Source organism: Zonotrichia albicollis, chromosome 3 (assembly GCF_047830755.1).
Source record: "Zonotrichia albicollis isolate bZonAlb1 chromosome 3, bZonAlb1.hap1, whole genome shotgun sequence".
In the NCBI taxonomy this organism is placed as follows: Eukaryota; Metazoa; Chordata; class Aves; order Passeriformes; family Passerellidae; genus Zonotrichia; species Zonotrichia albicollis.
The window spans coordinates 26,019,849-26,034,624 of record NC_133821.1 but is presented as its reverse complement, the minus strand read 5'-3'; the positions used below and the strand labels follow the sequence as shown (position 1 = coordinate 26,034,624).

Here is a 14,776-nt window from a genome sequence, read left to right as displayed (position 1 = left end):
ACTTCAGTTACCCATGCAGGTCTGCAAACACAACAAATGTCATGAGATTTTCAGACCACTGTGCTCAGGAGCTGCAGAGGACAACTCACCTACAGATAAAATACCTGAGCCCACTCCTCTAATCTTCAGTGGTACAAGACACTTTATTCTGATTCTCCACAAAGAGCAAACATTTTCTCCCTAAAGGAATGCCAAATTTTAGCACAGTTTCATCCCTCCTCACTCTAAGCATTTAAGTCAGACTGCCAAGCTAAGTGAATGAGGTGATCAGTCCTCCCTGAGTCCCTTCACAGTCAATGGAGAGAAAGAAACTCTCCAGAGGGAAATTCAGGATTGAGATGACTACAAGAATATGTGCACTTTTAGCTTTAAATACTGCACAGAACAGTAAAAACTTACAAGCAGCAACGGTCTAGCAAGGAAACAATGGCTAATGAAGACTGAATATGCCCATCTCTGTTTCTAAGCAAGATCTGGACTTCAGGGCTCTTTCTAAAATTACTCAGGATGGAAAGACTGAATTTAGCTCCCATCCATCCCCTTATCACAAGAATACAACCTCACACTTCCTGCCACAGAGAATCTGGGAAAATGCAAAATTCTACCTCTTATCACCAAATCATAATTAATTTCTTCTTCCTATCTTGCCTTACTTGAGAGAGGAAAAAAAATAAAGCCCTCCTTGATAGATAACTAAATTTATGTCTTACCAAACTGAATGTAAATGCAAGAAACAGGAAGTTTTTACTTGGAAACTGGAATTTCAAGCACTCAGTGGCAAACAATGAAGGAGAGAGATAAAGATGCAATGGCAATGGTGGGGACAGACCTGCCAAGCTTCCTGCCCAGGCTGACTCAAGAGCATGTGTCCTACCATGATATGGACGGGCCACACCGCTTGCTTTTATTTTGGTAATTGGTATTTGTTCCTGTGAAAACCCCTATAAAAACAAGTCAGAAGACCAGACAATAGTAGACTAGTCATCTCTTATAGCCAGATCTTTTACTTAACACTTTAGCAAAAGATGTAATCAGCAGATCTTTGTCCATTTATACAATTCTCTCTGCAGTGACGAGGATTGTATTACACTCTCCAGCACCCATCAGATCAGGGCATCCAGTCCTCCCCATCACTTCAAGAGATTGAACTGATACTTGAAAGCACATTTGCTATTATCTACTCCAGCCCTTTGGAAATGACATTACACAGATACAGGGGGCAGGCAAATATTGTCGCTCTTTTATTATTCCTGATGTTCCCTCGCTTGTAATATCTGAGAAGTTCCCAGGTCAATGGGATTACTTTATCTTCCTCCCCCTTTCTTTATCTCTTCCCTCACCCCACAGGTATCCATGTCCAAATGGGACACTTCGGCAGGGGGTTTGCTTGACCCAGGTCACTCGAAGGTCAAGCTTTTCACCACTTGCTAATGCAAAGCTTCCCCCCCTGCAACCCCAGGGGCCCGGGCACCCCTCTCACACACCCCCTTCCTGGCCACGGGGGCAGATGGAGAAGGCAAATGCTCCTCACTGAACACACAGAAGCAAAATCCTCCCCATATGGAAACCAGAATATGTTTTGTGTTTTTAAATAAACAAAGCAAAGGGAGAAGCTCATGAAAAATCAGCTCAGCAGTGCCTTTATTCCTGTACCAAACTTGAAGGATGGGAGGCTTAACTAGTTAGGAGCAACTCAGACTATATTTTTGCCTACCAGAACAAAGTTCGATTTTTATTTAGATTGATTTTAAGATTTACATGGGAGAAATGGATACAATTGTATCAAATATATAGTAAAATAAATTGTTGACTCCCATGAAAGCCAATAAACCCAAAACAAATTTCACAGATCTCATCTACCAGCATTTGAGGTTTGTTTTATTTCATTATTTTGCATACATTTACAGAGCAGAAATTTGCTTAACTCTGTTCCACTTTTCTTGTACTGAAACAATAAGACTCTCTGCAGAATATTTTCAGCTTGAATATTATCACCAGGATAGCATATGGCAAACTAGCAGCAGGCAGTTTATCTTCATCCTCTTTGTAAGCTAAAATTAGCACAATGCTTTTGCAACAGCATATGATGTATTCAGACCAGTACGATATACCTAATACAACTTCAGATCCATCCCTGGCTAACCTCCAATATCCAAGTAAATTGATTGCTAATTTTAACTGAGTATTAATGTGTTTAGTATCAAGTTGGCATTTATCAACTTGAGAGGCACTTTTAAGTCTAATACTGTCATTTCACATACACCAACTGCAACTGTAAATAAAATTTGTATATTGGTAACACATAGCATTTCAATTCATCTCTACAAAGCAATTCTAATTTATATTAATATATTAGGTATGGAAAGCCATGCTGTAAAATTGCATAATATGCATATTCTGCTTTTCAGTGATGCAGTATAATTAATGGTGGTGAAGAGCTGATATACCCATGTCATGACTAGCATGTTCCTCCTGCAGAGTGTTAACTGGTTAATTTATTGGGATTAAATTCAACGAAGTCACCAACAACTTTTGGATTAAATTAAAGCAAGTCATCACTTTACATTTCTGGATAAGGAGGCTGTGCCAGCCCTTTCTGCTCTTCAGTCTGGTAAATTATGGCCACCTCAGGGGTTTTTTAGCTAGATAAATATGTAGTGAGACACTAATGTTAGCACTGCTTCCTAATTTGTTTCTCGTAGCTGTAACACCAAGGAACTTAGCACAACACTCCTCATAAAAGAAATTTGAAAAGCTCTAAAAGGTTCTAAAAATGCCCTGTGCTTCACAAGGGTTGGTTTTACCACCTTTCTTGCCAGGTTGACAGAATAAAAAAGTGTAGTAGGAAGTAGTCATGTCCAAGCACGTATATGAACAAACACACACACAAACAATAAATATTTATAGAGTGACATTCAAAGATTTTGTGGCTCAGCCTGCTCATCAATAGAACATCCTTCTGCTTTCCTACAGCCCATTACAGAACTACAATAAAAAGCCATACCAAGTCTATCCAATAGTTGTACTGAATTAACATCACCACTGTTCTTGTTTTTACACAGCTGGCCTCATGCAGAATTTGCACAGGGTTAGTGCAGACTGATACAAAAAAAAAAAAAAAGAAAGCAGGCAGGATCCTGCACAAAAGCCTCTCCTGGGGCATTCTCATTGCCACAGGCAGGATGAGAGGACAGGAGAGATAAATAGATGCTTTGCTAAGTGGGGAATGGAGGAGAAGTACAGAATGAACACAACATTTCTACTCCACTTTGTTGTCTCTTTTCCCCGTTGCTGTAATTTGCTTGCAATTTATCCCCTGCTCTTCCAGCAAGAAGCTGCTACACTCTGATGTGACAGTGCCCTGAAACTTTAACCCCATTTCAAAAGACACTTAACTTGGAGCTGTTCAGTTAATGCTGACCTCATTCCCTCTTTCCCCTGCTTTAGGAAGACATTTGATGCAGTGCATGTGCTATAATCATCCAGGGCCCCAAGCAGGAACTCCACTGTGGGGTTCCTCCCTCAGTGCTGTGCCAGGGAGGGAGAAAGGGAGGAGATTCTCTTGGCACAGCAATGAGACCAACAAAAGATTCTCCATCCTACAAGCCTTGCTTCCATGACCTTCACTTGCTGACCAGAGAAAGCTAAGATATGCCTTCTTCGAGGTCCGTCGGGACACCACAGGCTCCAGTATATATTTAGCTTGCATCCATGTGACACTGCTATTCAGAGCAGTGGGGAAGATTTCAGAATAAGTTAGGGTATGTCTGCCACCATTAGGTCGTTTCCAAGGGCATAAGTGGTGTCTTCTAGTAGGTCTTCTCTCCTTCTGCAAAAGATGTACTTACAACTTGGAGACAACGGGCAGTATTGGGGATGCAAGGGCCATCTCTCACCCATGGTGCAGAATCAGCCCCAAGAAAACAAAAGACTAAGGGACAAGTAGTTGAAGAGGTGTCCCCACTGTACTTTTATTTTTTTATATGCTGTTTCTTCTTTCCCACACTTTCACATTGCACTTCATCAAAGAGCAACTGCAAAAATCTGTATGAGATTCAAAATACTCAAGAGAAAAACAAACAAACAAATACTCATAATATTTATAATAGATAAATAAGTTTTGAATATAAAATATATAAATACTTATCTATTTGCTATGAGATGCCAGAGGTACTGCCTTATGATGGGGAAGTTCCCAAGCCACAGCGGGAGGCAGGCTAGCAGTGCCTATCCTGATGTCACACTGCTCCCACTGCACATCATGTGCCCAGCCGTGCTCTCCCATGTCCTTTCCCACCTTCCAGGCCTGAGCGGCACAAGTTCAAGCATGTCAAACCAAAGGATACATGGAGGAGGTATCACGGCTAAAGAGCCAAAGCAGAAAGGTGGAAGACTTTACCAACAGCAGCCTCATTCAAAGGCCTGCCAGAGCAGTGTCAGGCATTTGCTTAGTCACAGCCCTACGATCCCAGCCCAGCTTGGGTAGAAGGGACATCAGGCATCTCCCTGTGGTATTTCTCATGTCACCAACTAGTGGGTCACCAGGCCAGTGAGAAGTGGTCCCTGATGAATTATAGGATGACAGGTGCTTCTGACATCACCACTGCTGCAAGCTGCAGAGACTGCTCTGATTGCCCAGAGAAAGTCCCAATCTCATTCATTAATTTAAAATTGAAATTAAATAAAAAAGAATAGCAATGATAAAAGCCTGTGTGCGTCAATGTGCCTAGAAAAAATTATGTCAGCATCTTACAGTGCTGATCCTATTAATTAATCCCTTGAAGAATGGCCCCTCGCCCACAAACATATAATGTAATGCCAGCTTAATCTTACCTAAAAAAAATTACAATGCAGTAAGATTACTCGTCTAACTCTGCTAACTGCTACAGCACTGCTTAATCCTGCATTTCAGAGCTTTAACAAGCTCCTACAATACTGTACAGAGTTTATCAGAGCAGTTCCTGAGACAAGAAGGACTTATGTTTTAAAGAATATAATTCCACTGTCTTTTGTGCTTTTTACATATAATGTTTATACAGTGACTTTCATCCTGAAAGATCTCAAAGCCTATTGCCTGCTTCCTTCCTGTTTTCGTTGAAGTCTTCTTTTCAGGTTTCATATTAGAGTAAGATTAGAAATATATATATATATATATGTATATGGGGTGTTACAGCAGGAAAATTGGTACAGGAGGGAGTTCATCCCTCCCTCCCATTTCCCAAACACAGCTGGGAGGCATAGCACCAGATCAGCTGCCTCCTACCAAAAACCTGCAAAGGACCCCATGTGGGACCTTGCCTGAAGAAGTGGGTGCAAACTTGACCAATGAAAATACCATCTCTTCATCCCTGCAATAACTTGGCCTTCATCCCCAGGCTGTCCTCCCACCAGCACAGCCCCACTCCGACAATATCCACCCACAGCCACACATTTCCCAGTCTTTGTCACTTATAGACTTATTAAGCTTCCCATGGAATAGGAGAAGAAAGCTCTGCTCCCTCCCTGTAATTATCAAATCTGCCCAAAAATGAGGAAGAATTGAGAATCCTCATTATAGCACATCATAAAACATGGCAAAGTCTCGTGCTCACTGTCTCTTATTGGCACAGTCTGCCAAAAAAGCTTTACAAAGATCACAGGAATTTATGTTTGTAGAGATATTAAAGTCATAAAAGGGGAAATTTGGATTTTATTTTCCCACAGTCTAAATGAAGGTGAACCAAGCAAATTTGGCAAAGAGTGCTAGTCAGATGCCATTTCCCACAGCAGAGTGGTATTTTCCGCTGGGAATAAAACATTTTCCCTCAACTACTGTTTATAACCCTTATCAGTTCAACAGCAATAGAGCCATCAAGTCCAATATCTTGTGGAAAAAAGTCAAGGTCAACAAGTACTTGCATTTTCGTTTATCTTTAGCTGCAATTGCTACTGACATTCAATTGGGTAATAAACATGAGGACTGTCAAATGCTCTCAGCAAACAGGTGATCCAAAAGCTATCAGAGAGAAAGAGGCTACCACCAGGTAATCAAACAATTCTGTTGCAACAATTATGATTTGAGTGCATTCATTTACAGAAGCAATCACCTGTCAAATTTGAATGAATAGCATCAAAACATTTCCACCATTGGGGTAATAAGGGCAAGAAAATACAAGCTATGTCTACTTTCTTCCCAACAAAAGCATGCCAGCATTAGCAAGAGCCTTTAAAAAAAAGGGATAAACAAAAATATGTATTATCTTATTTCCTGAATTGAATTATAAAAAATTATTTGAACACAAGAGCTAGAGGACATCTGTCCAATTAAGTGAGTCTTGTGGTGGTGTGTCACACAAGCAATGAGGGGTGTTTAGGAAAACACTAGGGAAAGTGGGGGCACACAGAAGCAGCTGCACCACCGCTCTGACAATCAGCACTTGGGCAGCTTCCTGAGCCAGTGGTTGCATCTGGACCAGGGTTTTTAATAGCTACAGAGGAACCTATTTTTCCATGAATTGGTCTAATCTCTTTTTGTCCCCTGCTGACCTCCTCAGAATGTTCTTCTGCAGCAATAAATTTAACCCAACACGTAAAACATTTTTGTTTGTTTTAAACCTACCAACATTCTGGAACAGCTCCTGTGCCATGAACACCTGCCCTTAGTTCTTGTATTATGGAACAAGCACCCACTTTCTCCATACACAACTAATTTTAAAGACTTCTCCTCCAACCTTAGTCATCTTTCCCCTCCCAGCCTTTCATGTGAGAGATAGGAAATTGGTTTGTGCCAAGCAGCCTAATGGCACACCCTGTTGCATCACTAATCCAGAAATACGGCATATTTATGAGTTTATACTCCTTGTGATAAAATGTCACTCAAAATAAACATCTCAGAATCACTTCTGTTTTTTAATCTCCAAGTTAAAGAGGCTAATGACACACACAAAGTCTCACTCTGCCTACATGAGATTGCTAGACTCAGCTGAAGACACCAAAACCTGGAGAAGCAAATGGGATAGAACCCTTAAGATGGGAATACTAAGATGGCCTTTAATAGGGGCCATATGGGAAGCTCATTAGCTCCAATGAACCACCACAACTTAAGTGAAAACATCCAGAGTGTGTTGGAAAACAAACACCATATCTGAATAAAGCAACCAAAAAAAAAAAAAATTCCTATCAGCCATCTTGAAGACACTCAACTCCACTAGTCTTGGAAGGGGCATCTTGGACACTAAAAACTTCAAATCTATTTCTACAACTTCTTAGAAAACCAAACCTCCCTCTGCCCCATCCAAGGAGGAAAGCAAGATGCCCTTCAGTCCTACACCAGGTATTTTAGCTAACAGCCCAAGATAACGATTCAGCAATGTGATTATTTTCCACCACTGTTTCCTGTTTGGCATATTCAAGACCCTGCCCTCAGCAAGACACCTGGTTCTGTGCAGACACACTTTGGGGCTGCAAAAGCCAATGGATGCTCTCAGTTCAGGCTCAGGGCCATGTTCTTATATACACATCTATGGATACATGGGCTTGTGCATAGCCACACAGATGTTTAATGGGTAGACATTTCTGAACTTAGGAAAAAATTGCCAAGAAAACAGGAAAAAAAAAAAAACACAGCAAAAAAAAAACTCCAGCACATGGATTCTCCCATACAGATGGGCTGAAAGTCAGGAATATTTGTATTTCCATAGCCACTTTAAATGTAAACAGTTTCCAAAGTCTTTTTCCCTCCTTCTGCTCTGCCAATGATGGCAGTAGCCTCAGCCTGAAAGATCTGCATCCTGACATGGTCATCTCTCTCTGCTCCCCTCCCAGCTGGAAATTTTTCCTGAGCAAAGACTAAAAGTCACATTAAACCGTGCTGAAATGGTTTTGCTGGTTTTGAACAGCTTATTATCTCTGGGGGTTGACCTGAAAAACAAGTTGGTGCTTAGAGAAATTCAGGTTTTCCCTGAAATGCAAACAGAAAGAAGGAAGGTTTTTTACAAGGAAAAGAATTCATTTACGATGATGTTACCCATAATTTAGGGAAAACAAACAATGTTTATAAGTATTTAAGTTAGCTTTGCCATACCGAAAAGAAAAACACCTGTTAATGACAGACATTTAAGCTAATGCAAATGACTGAAATAAATCCTGACACAAGGAATAGATTAATGCTCAAATCATGACAGACACCCGCTCCTAACTAACAACTTGCTCCCATGCACCATTCTGGAAGTAAAGACCTGCTTAGCTGAGGCACATAGACTTAACACTGCTGAAATCTAAGTTTAACAGCTGAATCAGGCTGATGAGAGCAAAAAAAAACCAACCAGAAAACCCAAAACCAAACAAAAAAACCCAAAAACCTAAACTAGAAGGAGGAAAAAAATAGTTTCGCGCCCCCCGGCTTTAGAGCAGAATGATAAATTGACATCATGTTATGAGCATAATCCTCAACCACTCAATCACTGTTAAAAAAAACCCAACATGATTCTGGGGAGATAAAAATAATTAATGCTGGTGCTGCTGAAGAATAAGCACCTACAGGAAGAGTTTCAGATAAATATGGGCCTGGCTTAAATCTTGTATCTCACATCAAAGGAGGAGGGCACAGGTGCTCACACTGATTTAAAGCAAACTGAGCGCTGCCTGCTTGATGGAAAAGCAGGAAAAGAAAAGGGGATGGCAGAGCCTCAGCAAGAAAACTGACACTGCTCCGTTTCCAAACAAGCATATTACGCTTAATTCAGGATTCACAACACATAAAGCACCAGAAAAAACACAGGGAGCAGCCCCTGTTGACTAATGCCCTGTCTTTTCTAATCGAGGGTCACATCCAGCCTAACCGATCGCATGATAATGGCATCAGAAAAGGTCAATCAAAGACAAGCCAAAGCTTCCACTGCCTGGCTGACCTTCGGAGCTTGTGACAAATTGCTATCAGTCAATGTCAACTAATGACAGTGGCTCTTTGGCTAATCAATTGTTCTAAAAATGATCAAGAAAACTACTCGTAGGACAGCTCATTTTCACATCAATGCCTGTGAAGTATGAAAAGCTCATTTTTTTTGAGTTTTTAATAAGCTCATAAGTAAAGCAGTTACTTGGTAACAGGGGTCACCTTAGTGAAAAGACAGAACCTTTGTCTGCCTTTTACATATTCTTTTATTACCATATTATAGTAAAAATATGCCATGCCATTACTATGCCAGAGGGCTACATAATAAAGTAGGTAATACTTCATACTTTTTTTTTTTTTGAGATAAATACTTCTGTGGTTTAGGGGCCCTCTGGTTGGATGTAAATAATTGTCAACATAGTCTCCAGGCATTTAAATGTAAAGCAATCACCAGTGGCACACAGGTGACATGCCCACTCATTACTCACCCAAATTTCACATGACAGAGCCAGTAGTGAAAACCACACCGCAAAATCCAGTGGTGCTGCTGGGAAGTGAAGGTCTAACAGCAGCTATTTTGTTCTTAAACCCACCCACCCCATGCGAGCACAACTTATTCCAACTATTTCCGACAGAATCCACATTTGGTAGGAAAACCGCATGCTCCGAAACCCCCTAAGCCCTGCAAAAGCAAACAGACATTTCCGCCCTGGAAGGATTCTGCATGTAAAAGCCAACGTGGAAATGCACACAGGCTTGAGCAGGAGGAGATATATCATGGTTCTCCTTGTACACCAAAGAGGTGACTGCAGATTTTTCCACCTCTTCATCCTACCAGCCTCTCCCAGCATAATTTTCAGCCACTTCTCAAAGCTTCACAGCCAGGCCACACTCAAATCTGCATTCATGCATTAAATATTGCCAAAACAAAAAATCCACATTGGCCTAAGGCTTGAGGAGTGCAAGCACGATTATGCTTTTCTTTTCCATAAGGGGAAAGTCCAGCAAAGGACATTGCAGGGCATTACATCACAAGAATCCATTTGAGAAGATGCTGCATTGAGAAGGAAAGAGGCGCCACCGCTCAAGCACGGCACTGCTTTTCATTTGGTTTTACCTCTTTACTTCAGTGACTCCCGCCCATGACACCTGTAGTGCCAGAACAGGTTTATCCGGAGGAAAACACCCCTCACCAACCCAATCACTCCCAAAGCAATTCCCCACATCACCACAGACCAGGGAGGGAACTGGTGGTGAAGCGCTAAACAAGAAACATTAAAACTTTTGTTTTCATCGGAGAAACTGCCAAGTGACAGCAGTTTCAGGTTACACCCTAAACCTGCCTTGCTATGGTAGTTTTTCAAATTAAAATATCTTCTGTGGCCTTAGCCACTCTCAAGCCATCCATAGGCAAGAAAGAAAAGAGGCAGGGCGACACTTAAGCTCAGCCATAATTGGAAGTATGTGAAAAATGAAGTGTCAGTTCGGTCAATAAAGGGCAAAGGTGAAGGGGAACTGCAGCCCAAACTCGGTGCGAAATGTGCTCATTAAGACACCCAATCCGAGGGCTCCTGCCCACCTATCCCATTAGTCATCGGCCATCTGACCGCTTCAAATGCCTCCCCGCTCTTATTACTTTTCTTCTCCCATGTTAAAAAAAAAAAAAAAGGAAAACAAAAAAAAGGAAAAAAAAAAAAAAGGCAAGCTGGTATATAAATCCTTGCTCAGTCATCTGGAACATAATGTGGCCCTTCTCTCCCCCTCTTCCCAGCTCTGCTGCCTGCCTTTGCAGCCTCCAAACAACCGCCTGGAGATTCCCAGCAATAATAAACCCGATTGCCTTTTTGCCTATAGGTTGCTCAAACTGCTACAAAACCCTGAAAAAAATAAACCATTGCAGCCATTGATACAGTTTTATAAAGAAATATCACTGCTTTCTACTCCTGGCTTGAAGGAGCAACAATTATTTGGAGGTTAAAAAAATTCTTTGAATGCAGGCTGAGGCTTGGGGGAGAAAAAAAAAAAGAGGGAAACAATACACACAAATAAGGTGACACTGATGGATTATTTTTCTTTTTCTTTTAAGCTGTATAGGAAAGCTAAACATGGGAAATAAGGAACTCCACTCTGGATTAAAAGTGACTGTACCAAGGCTTTGTTCAGCATCTTCCTGGTCTCACTATTTGAAAAACAAACAAAACACATCTCTCAATATCCCAGACAGGAATCTTTTGAAGTTACAAGACAAAGTAAGATAAAATAGTGCTGCCATGAGCTCAGCATCACCTGCCTGTACATAAGAATTTGCTTCTCTTCTTTTAAATAGAATATAGTGAATTGATTCTCCACTAAGTAAATTCAGATCTCTTAGCACCATTTGGAGACAGACCTCCAAAGGCCTTTCCCCTTAAGTTCAGAGCAACCGGAAAACTTTTTCATAATATTATTCTGCATTCCTGTACTATAACTATGCCCTATGATGACACAATACCAAGACTTTAGAAGAGGTTGTGTCAACGTACTATGCAATAACATATCCTGCTGTTCAGTGGCACGAGACCTCAGAACAGGTCCCTAGCAGTTAAATATGGATTTCTGCAATAGATCGAAGCAGCTGGGAGTTATTACTATTTACTAAGTAAATAAATTTAGACATTGAAGAAGACTTTAAAATATTTACAGGAAAGACCATCTCTCCTGATTTCCAAGGCAATCCTTTGATGGGCGTTCTATACTGGGACATAAATAGGTTAAAAATACACTTTGCAAGATTTGTAGTGAATAAGGTAATGAAGAAAAATCTCCAAAAAGTCCAAAAATAGACCTTAACATAGTCTGGGTTAAGGACTAAGGAGAAAAGTCTTGCTAAAGGCTTAAGCATTCCAGTCTGTGCCTCTCCGAAAATGCAAAGCTTACATTTACACCTTTGTGATACTTTCAGACAGGTTGCAAACCTGGGCCAGAAGGTGCTTTTACCTACCCCAACGAGGGAAGTAGGTTGTGAGAAAAACCTGAAACCAGACTTTTAGAGAGTTTTATTGAAGGTTTTATTTCTGGTGATCAGATTTGCTTTTTTTTTTTTCCCCTTTTTTTTAAATGGCAAATGTGATCTTGACAGATGGAAGGAACCAAAAGGAACTTTTACAAACTCCTAAAAATAGGGAAGCCCATAATATACTGAATATATGTCATGCAACGCATGCATCTCGAGTTAACTCCTATGGTTGCAAGCACGAGCATGTGGGTCCCCAGCCTTTTGCTGCCACCCCTCCACAGAACCTGGCTGCTATGGCAGTGCCATGCTGGCTCCTTCTGCTGCCAAGAAAAGCACCCAGCAGTGGTGAACACAGGGGTTAAACCACAATGTTACACTCCTAACATCAGGCCACAGAAGAAAAAGCCACCAAATCACAGCATCTGGAAATTCAATGCAGTTGGGGAGAGGCAGGATATTTGCTATCTTTTAGTTGTCTTCCATTTCAGTCCTTTAGGGTTGTATTTTTTCACTCCTTCCCCGCAGGGAAACGCTAAAATCACATTATGGAAGCTTTTTTTTACAGAAGGTGTACACACAGGCATGGATGTGCTTAAACAAATGAGATTCCCCCACAATCTCAACCTTCAGAGCATTTCATGTAAACAAGACATAAAGCAAGGCTCAGCAAGACCACTGCTACCATTACCACATTCCTGTTCCTCAAAAACAATGCCATTTCCAAAGATGTCAAGTAGCCTGAAGGCAAGCCTTGGTAACAGAGACTCCCAGGACAGGATCTCCTGTCCAAAATTTCTTTCCCAAACTTGACCTGAGAGTTCCAGTTATCAAATTCCCACTTTTGTTACTCTTCTTGACAGTTTTAATGCACTGAGCCTTCTTCACAAAACAGCAATCCCAGCCCCAATAAACCACTGGGGTTTGGGTAACAGTTTCAGAACTGAATAAAACATCACTGACAAGTCCTTCTGTGGATACTTCATCGGACTCAGGCTTGAAAAGAAAACCCTTAAGAAAAAAAAACCTTAAGGAAACCCTTCCTGACTGAGGCTGCAGCACACCCGTTTCTAGAAACTTATTGCAGGATGGCAATTAGACATCATATACGACCAGCACTCCAGACTACTTAAAATGCCACATTTTGGAGAAAATAAAGTCTGAAAATCTTTAGAAGTACACCAGGAACTATGCTCAATTTCCAACGGTCTAGGAGCATTCTGGCAAGCCTCCCCACAGCTGTTTTGTCCACGCACATATCTGCATAAACACACGCACATCCGTCTAATAAAAGAACAGCCCTAAACGAATACAAAAAACCTCTGAAAACACCACAATTTAGTTCAAAGCTTATTTCTGAAGCAGCTTTCTCAGCCTTAAAAAACCTCCATGGATTTAAAGTTTGCTCCAAAAGCAAGGGGCTCTAATGAACAAGTTGACACCACTTCAACTATAGCATTGTGAACAACACTGGAATATATATGTGTACATACTTGAAAGAAAAAAGGCCCCCTGAATTTATGTTGCATATCATTTTCCAGTAAAAGTCAGAGGTCAGAAGGTTACCAGTGTCTGCCTCAACTCTGCAACAGTTTACTATTCCAGGCCCCATTTTTACTAGGCTACACTTGCGATGAAGTCAGCAACTTTTCTTTAAACAATAATGAGTCTCAAATACTTAAAATTCTATAAAGAGATGTTATTCACCATGTACGTTAAATCCATGCATATAAAAAATTAAAATATACTGGTTTAGTTTAAAAACTAATCTTGTTAAATGCAGACTTTGCAATGCTAATCAGTACTGTTCAACCTTTTTTTGGAAACACAATTCCTTTGTTGTCTAACAGCACTTGAATGAAACATGATCATAAAACCAGATTTAAAAGTATATACCTATTGTGAGTTCAGAGTCAACTTCAATAAAGCACTCTCTTTTATATTCAGATAAAGGATCCTTTTTAAATTTTAATTGCATTAAATTAACACGAAATCCACTGCAGTTGGTCTCTTCAGAAAAAATATGCTTTCAGCTTCTCAGAAAAAAAATACAGATTCAGCTTTTTAGATTTCAGAGTTTCTGAGACAGCACAGATTATTTGTAGAATGTCTCACTTCCATTGCACCAAGCTCATCTCATACTTGCCCTGTTAAATCAGCTGCACAGGCCTGGCACTCAAACAGAACGTTCTTGCATTCAAGTTAATTGGAATCGAGTATCAAAAAGTAAATAAAAGCACAGCTCAGGATTTTGTAAAACAGTCCAGCTAACATCTCATCTTTATATGCAATCAAGTTTTGATGGCATCTCTGACATATTGGCATGCATTTCTGAAATCTTAATTACACTTGGTTTTGAAGATTTCATCTTTCAGCCCATTTGAATGAAGAAAAAACCCCAAACTTCTCATTTCTTATTTTTATTAAGCACACTGCAAATTTGGTACATATGTTGCTCTAACATGTGCCTGATGGCAGGGTTAAAGAAATAAAGATGCCAATCCCTTTACTGGGAGGAGATGGAGGAAAAAAATGTCAAAAAAAAAGGAAGATAGACCTTTCTCAGCACAAACCCTCTAGCACCAGAGCATATTTCCACACCAGAAAGAAAGTAACCAGTCCCTGAGCACGCTGGTGACCACTGGCCAGCTAGGAAAGTGTGAGGGCTCTGTTCCTACCTTGCTCACTGCTGTTGTCCCCGCTGTGTGATGTGTGTCCTCCGCTGGAGGGTCCAGGGGTTCCCCCAGAACGCGTTGATGCCGTGTCATCGTGGTCTCTGTTCCAGGAGGGCTATGGGGCAGAAAAAATTAAAAGGTTAAAATCGCAGATGGGGAAGAAATGCCCAGATCACTAGAAAATGCACTCCCAGGAGAGTGGCACCCATGCTCAAACCTGTGGGGAAAGGCTGGCAA

The 14,776-nt window shown here is 40.9% G+C and overlaps 1 protein-coding gene across 5 annotated transcripts in view; it reads right to left on the bottom strand.

The window, feature by feature from the left end:
- Positions 1-14,776, bottom strand: part of MEIS1 (Meis homeobox 1) — a 243,921-nt gene that overhangs the window by 66,324 nt on the left and 162,821 nt on the right. For all 5 annotated transcript variants that reach the window (XR_012579446.1, XR_012579444.1, XR_012579447.1 and 2 more), the window contains one exon: positions 14,543-14,654. Coding sequence is in view for 1 of the 5 variants with exons in the window: in XM_074537012.1 (XP_074393113.1) it covers positions 14,543-14,654 (112 nt within the window). In the remaining 4 variants the exon portion in view is untranslated. The remainder of the gene's footprint in view (positions 1-14,542; positions 14,655-14,776) is intronic.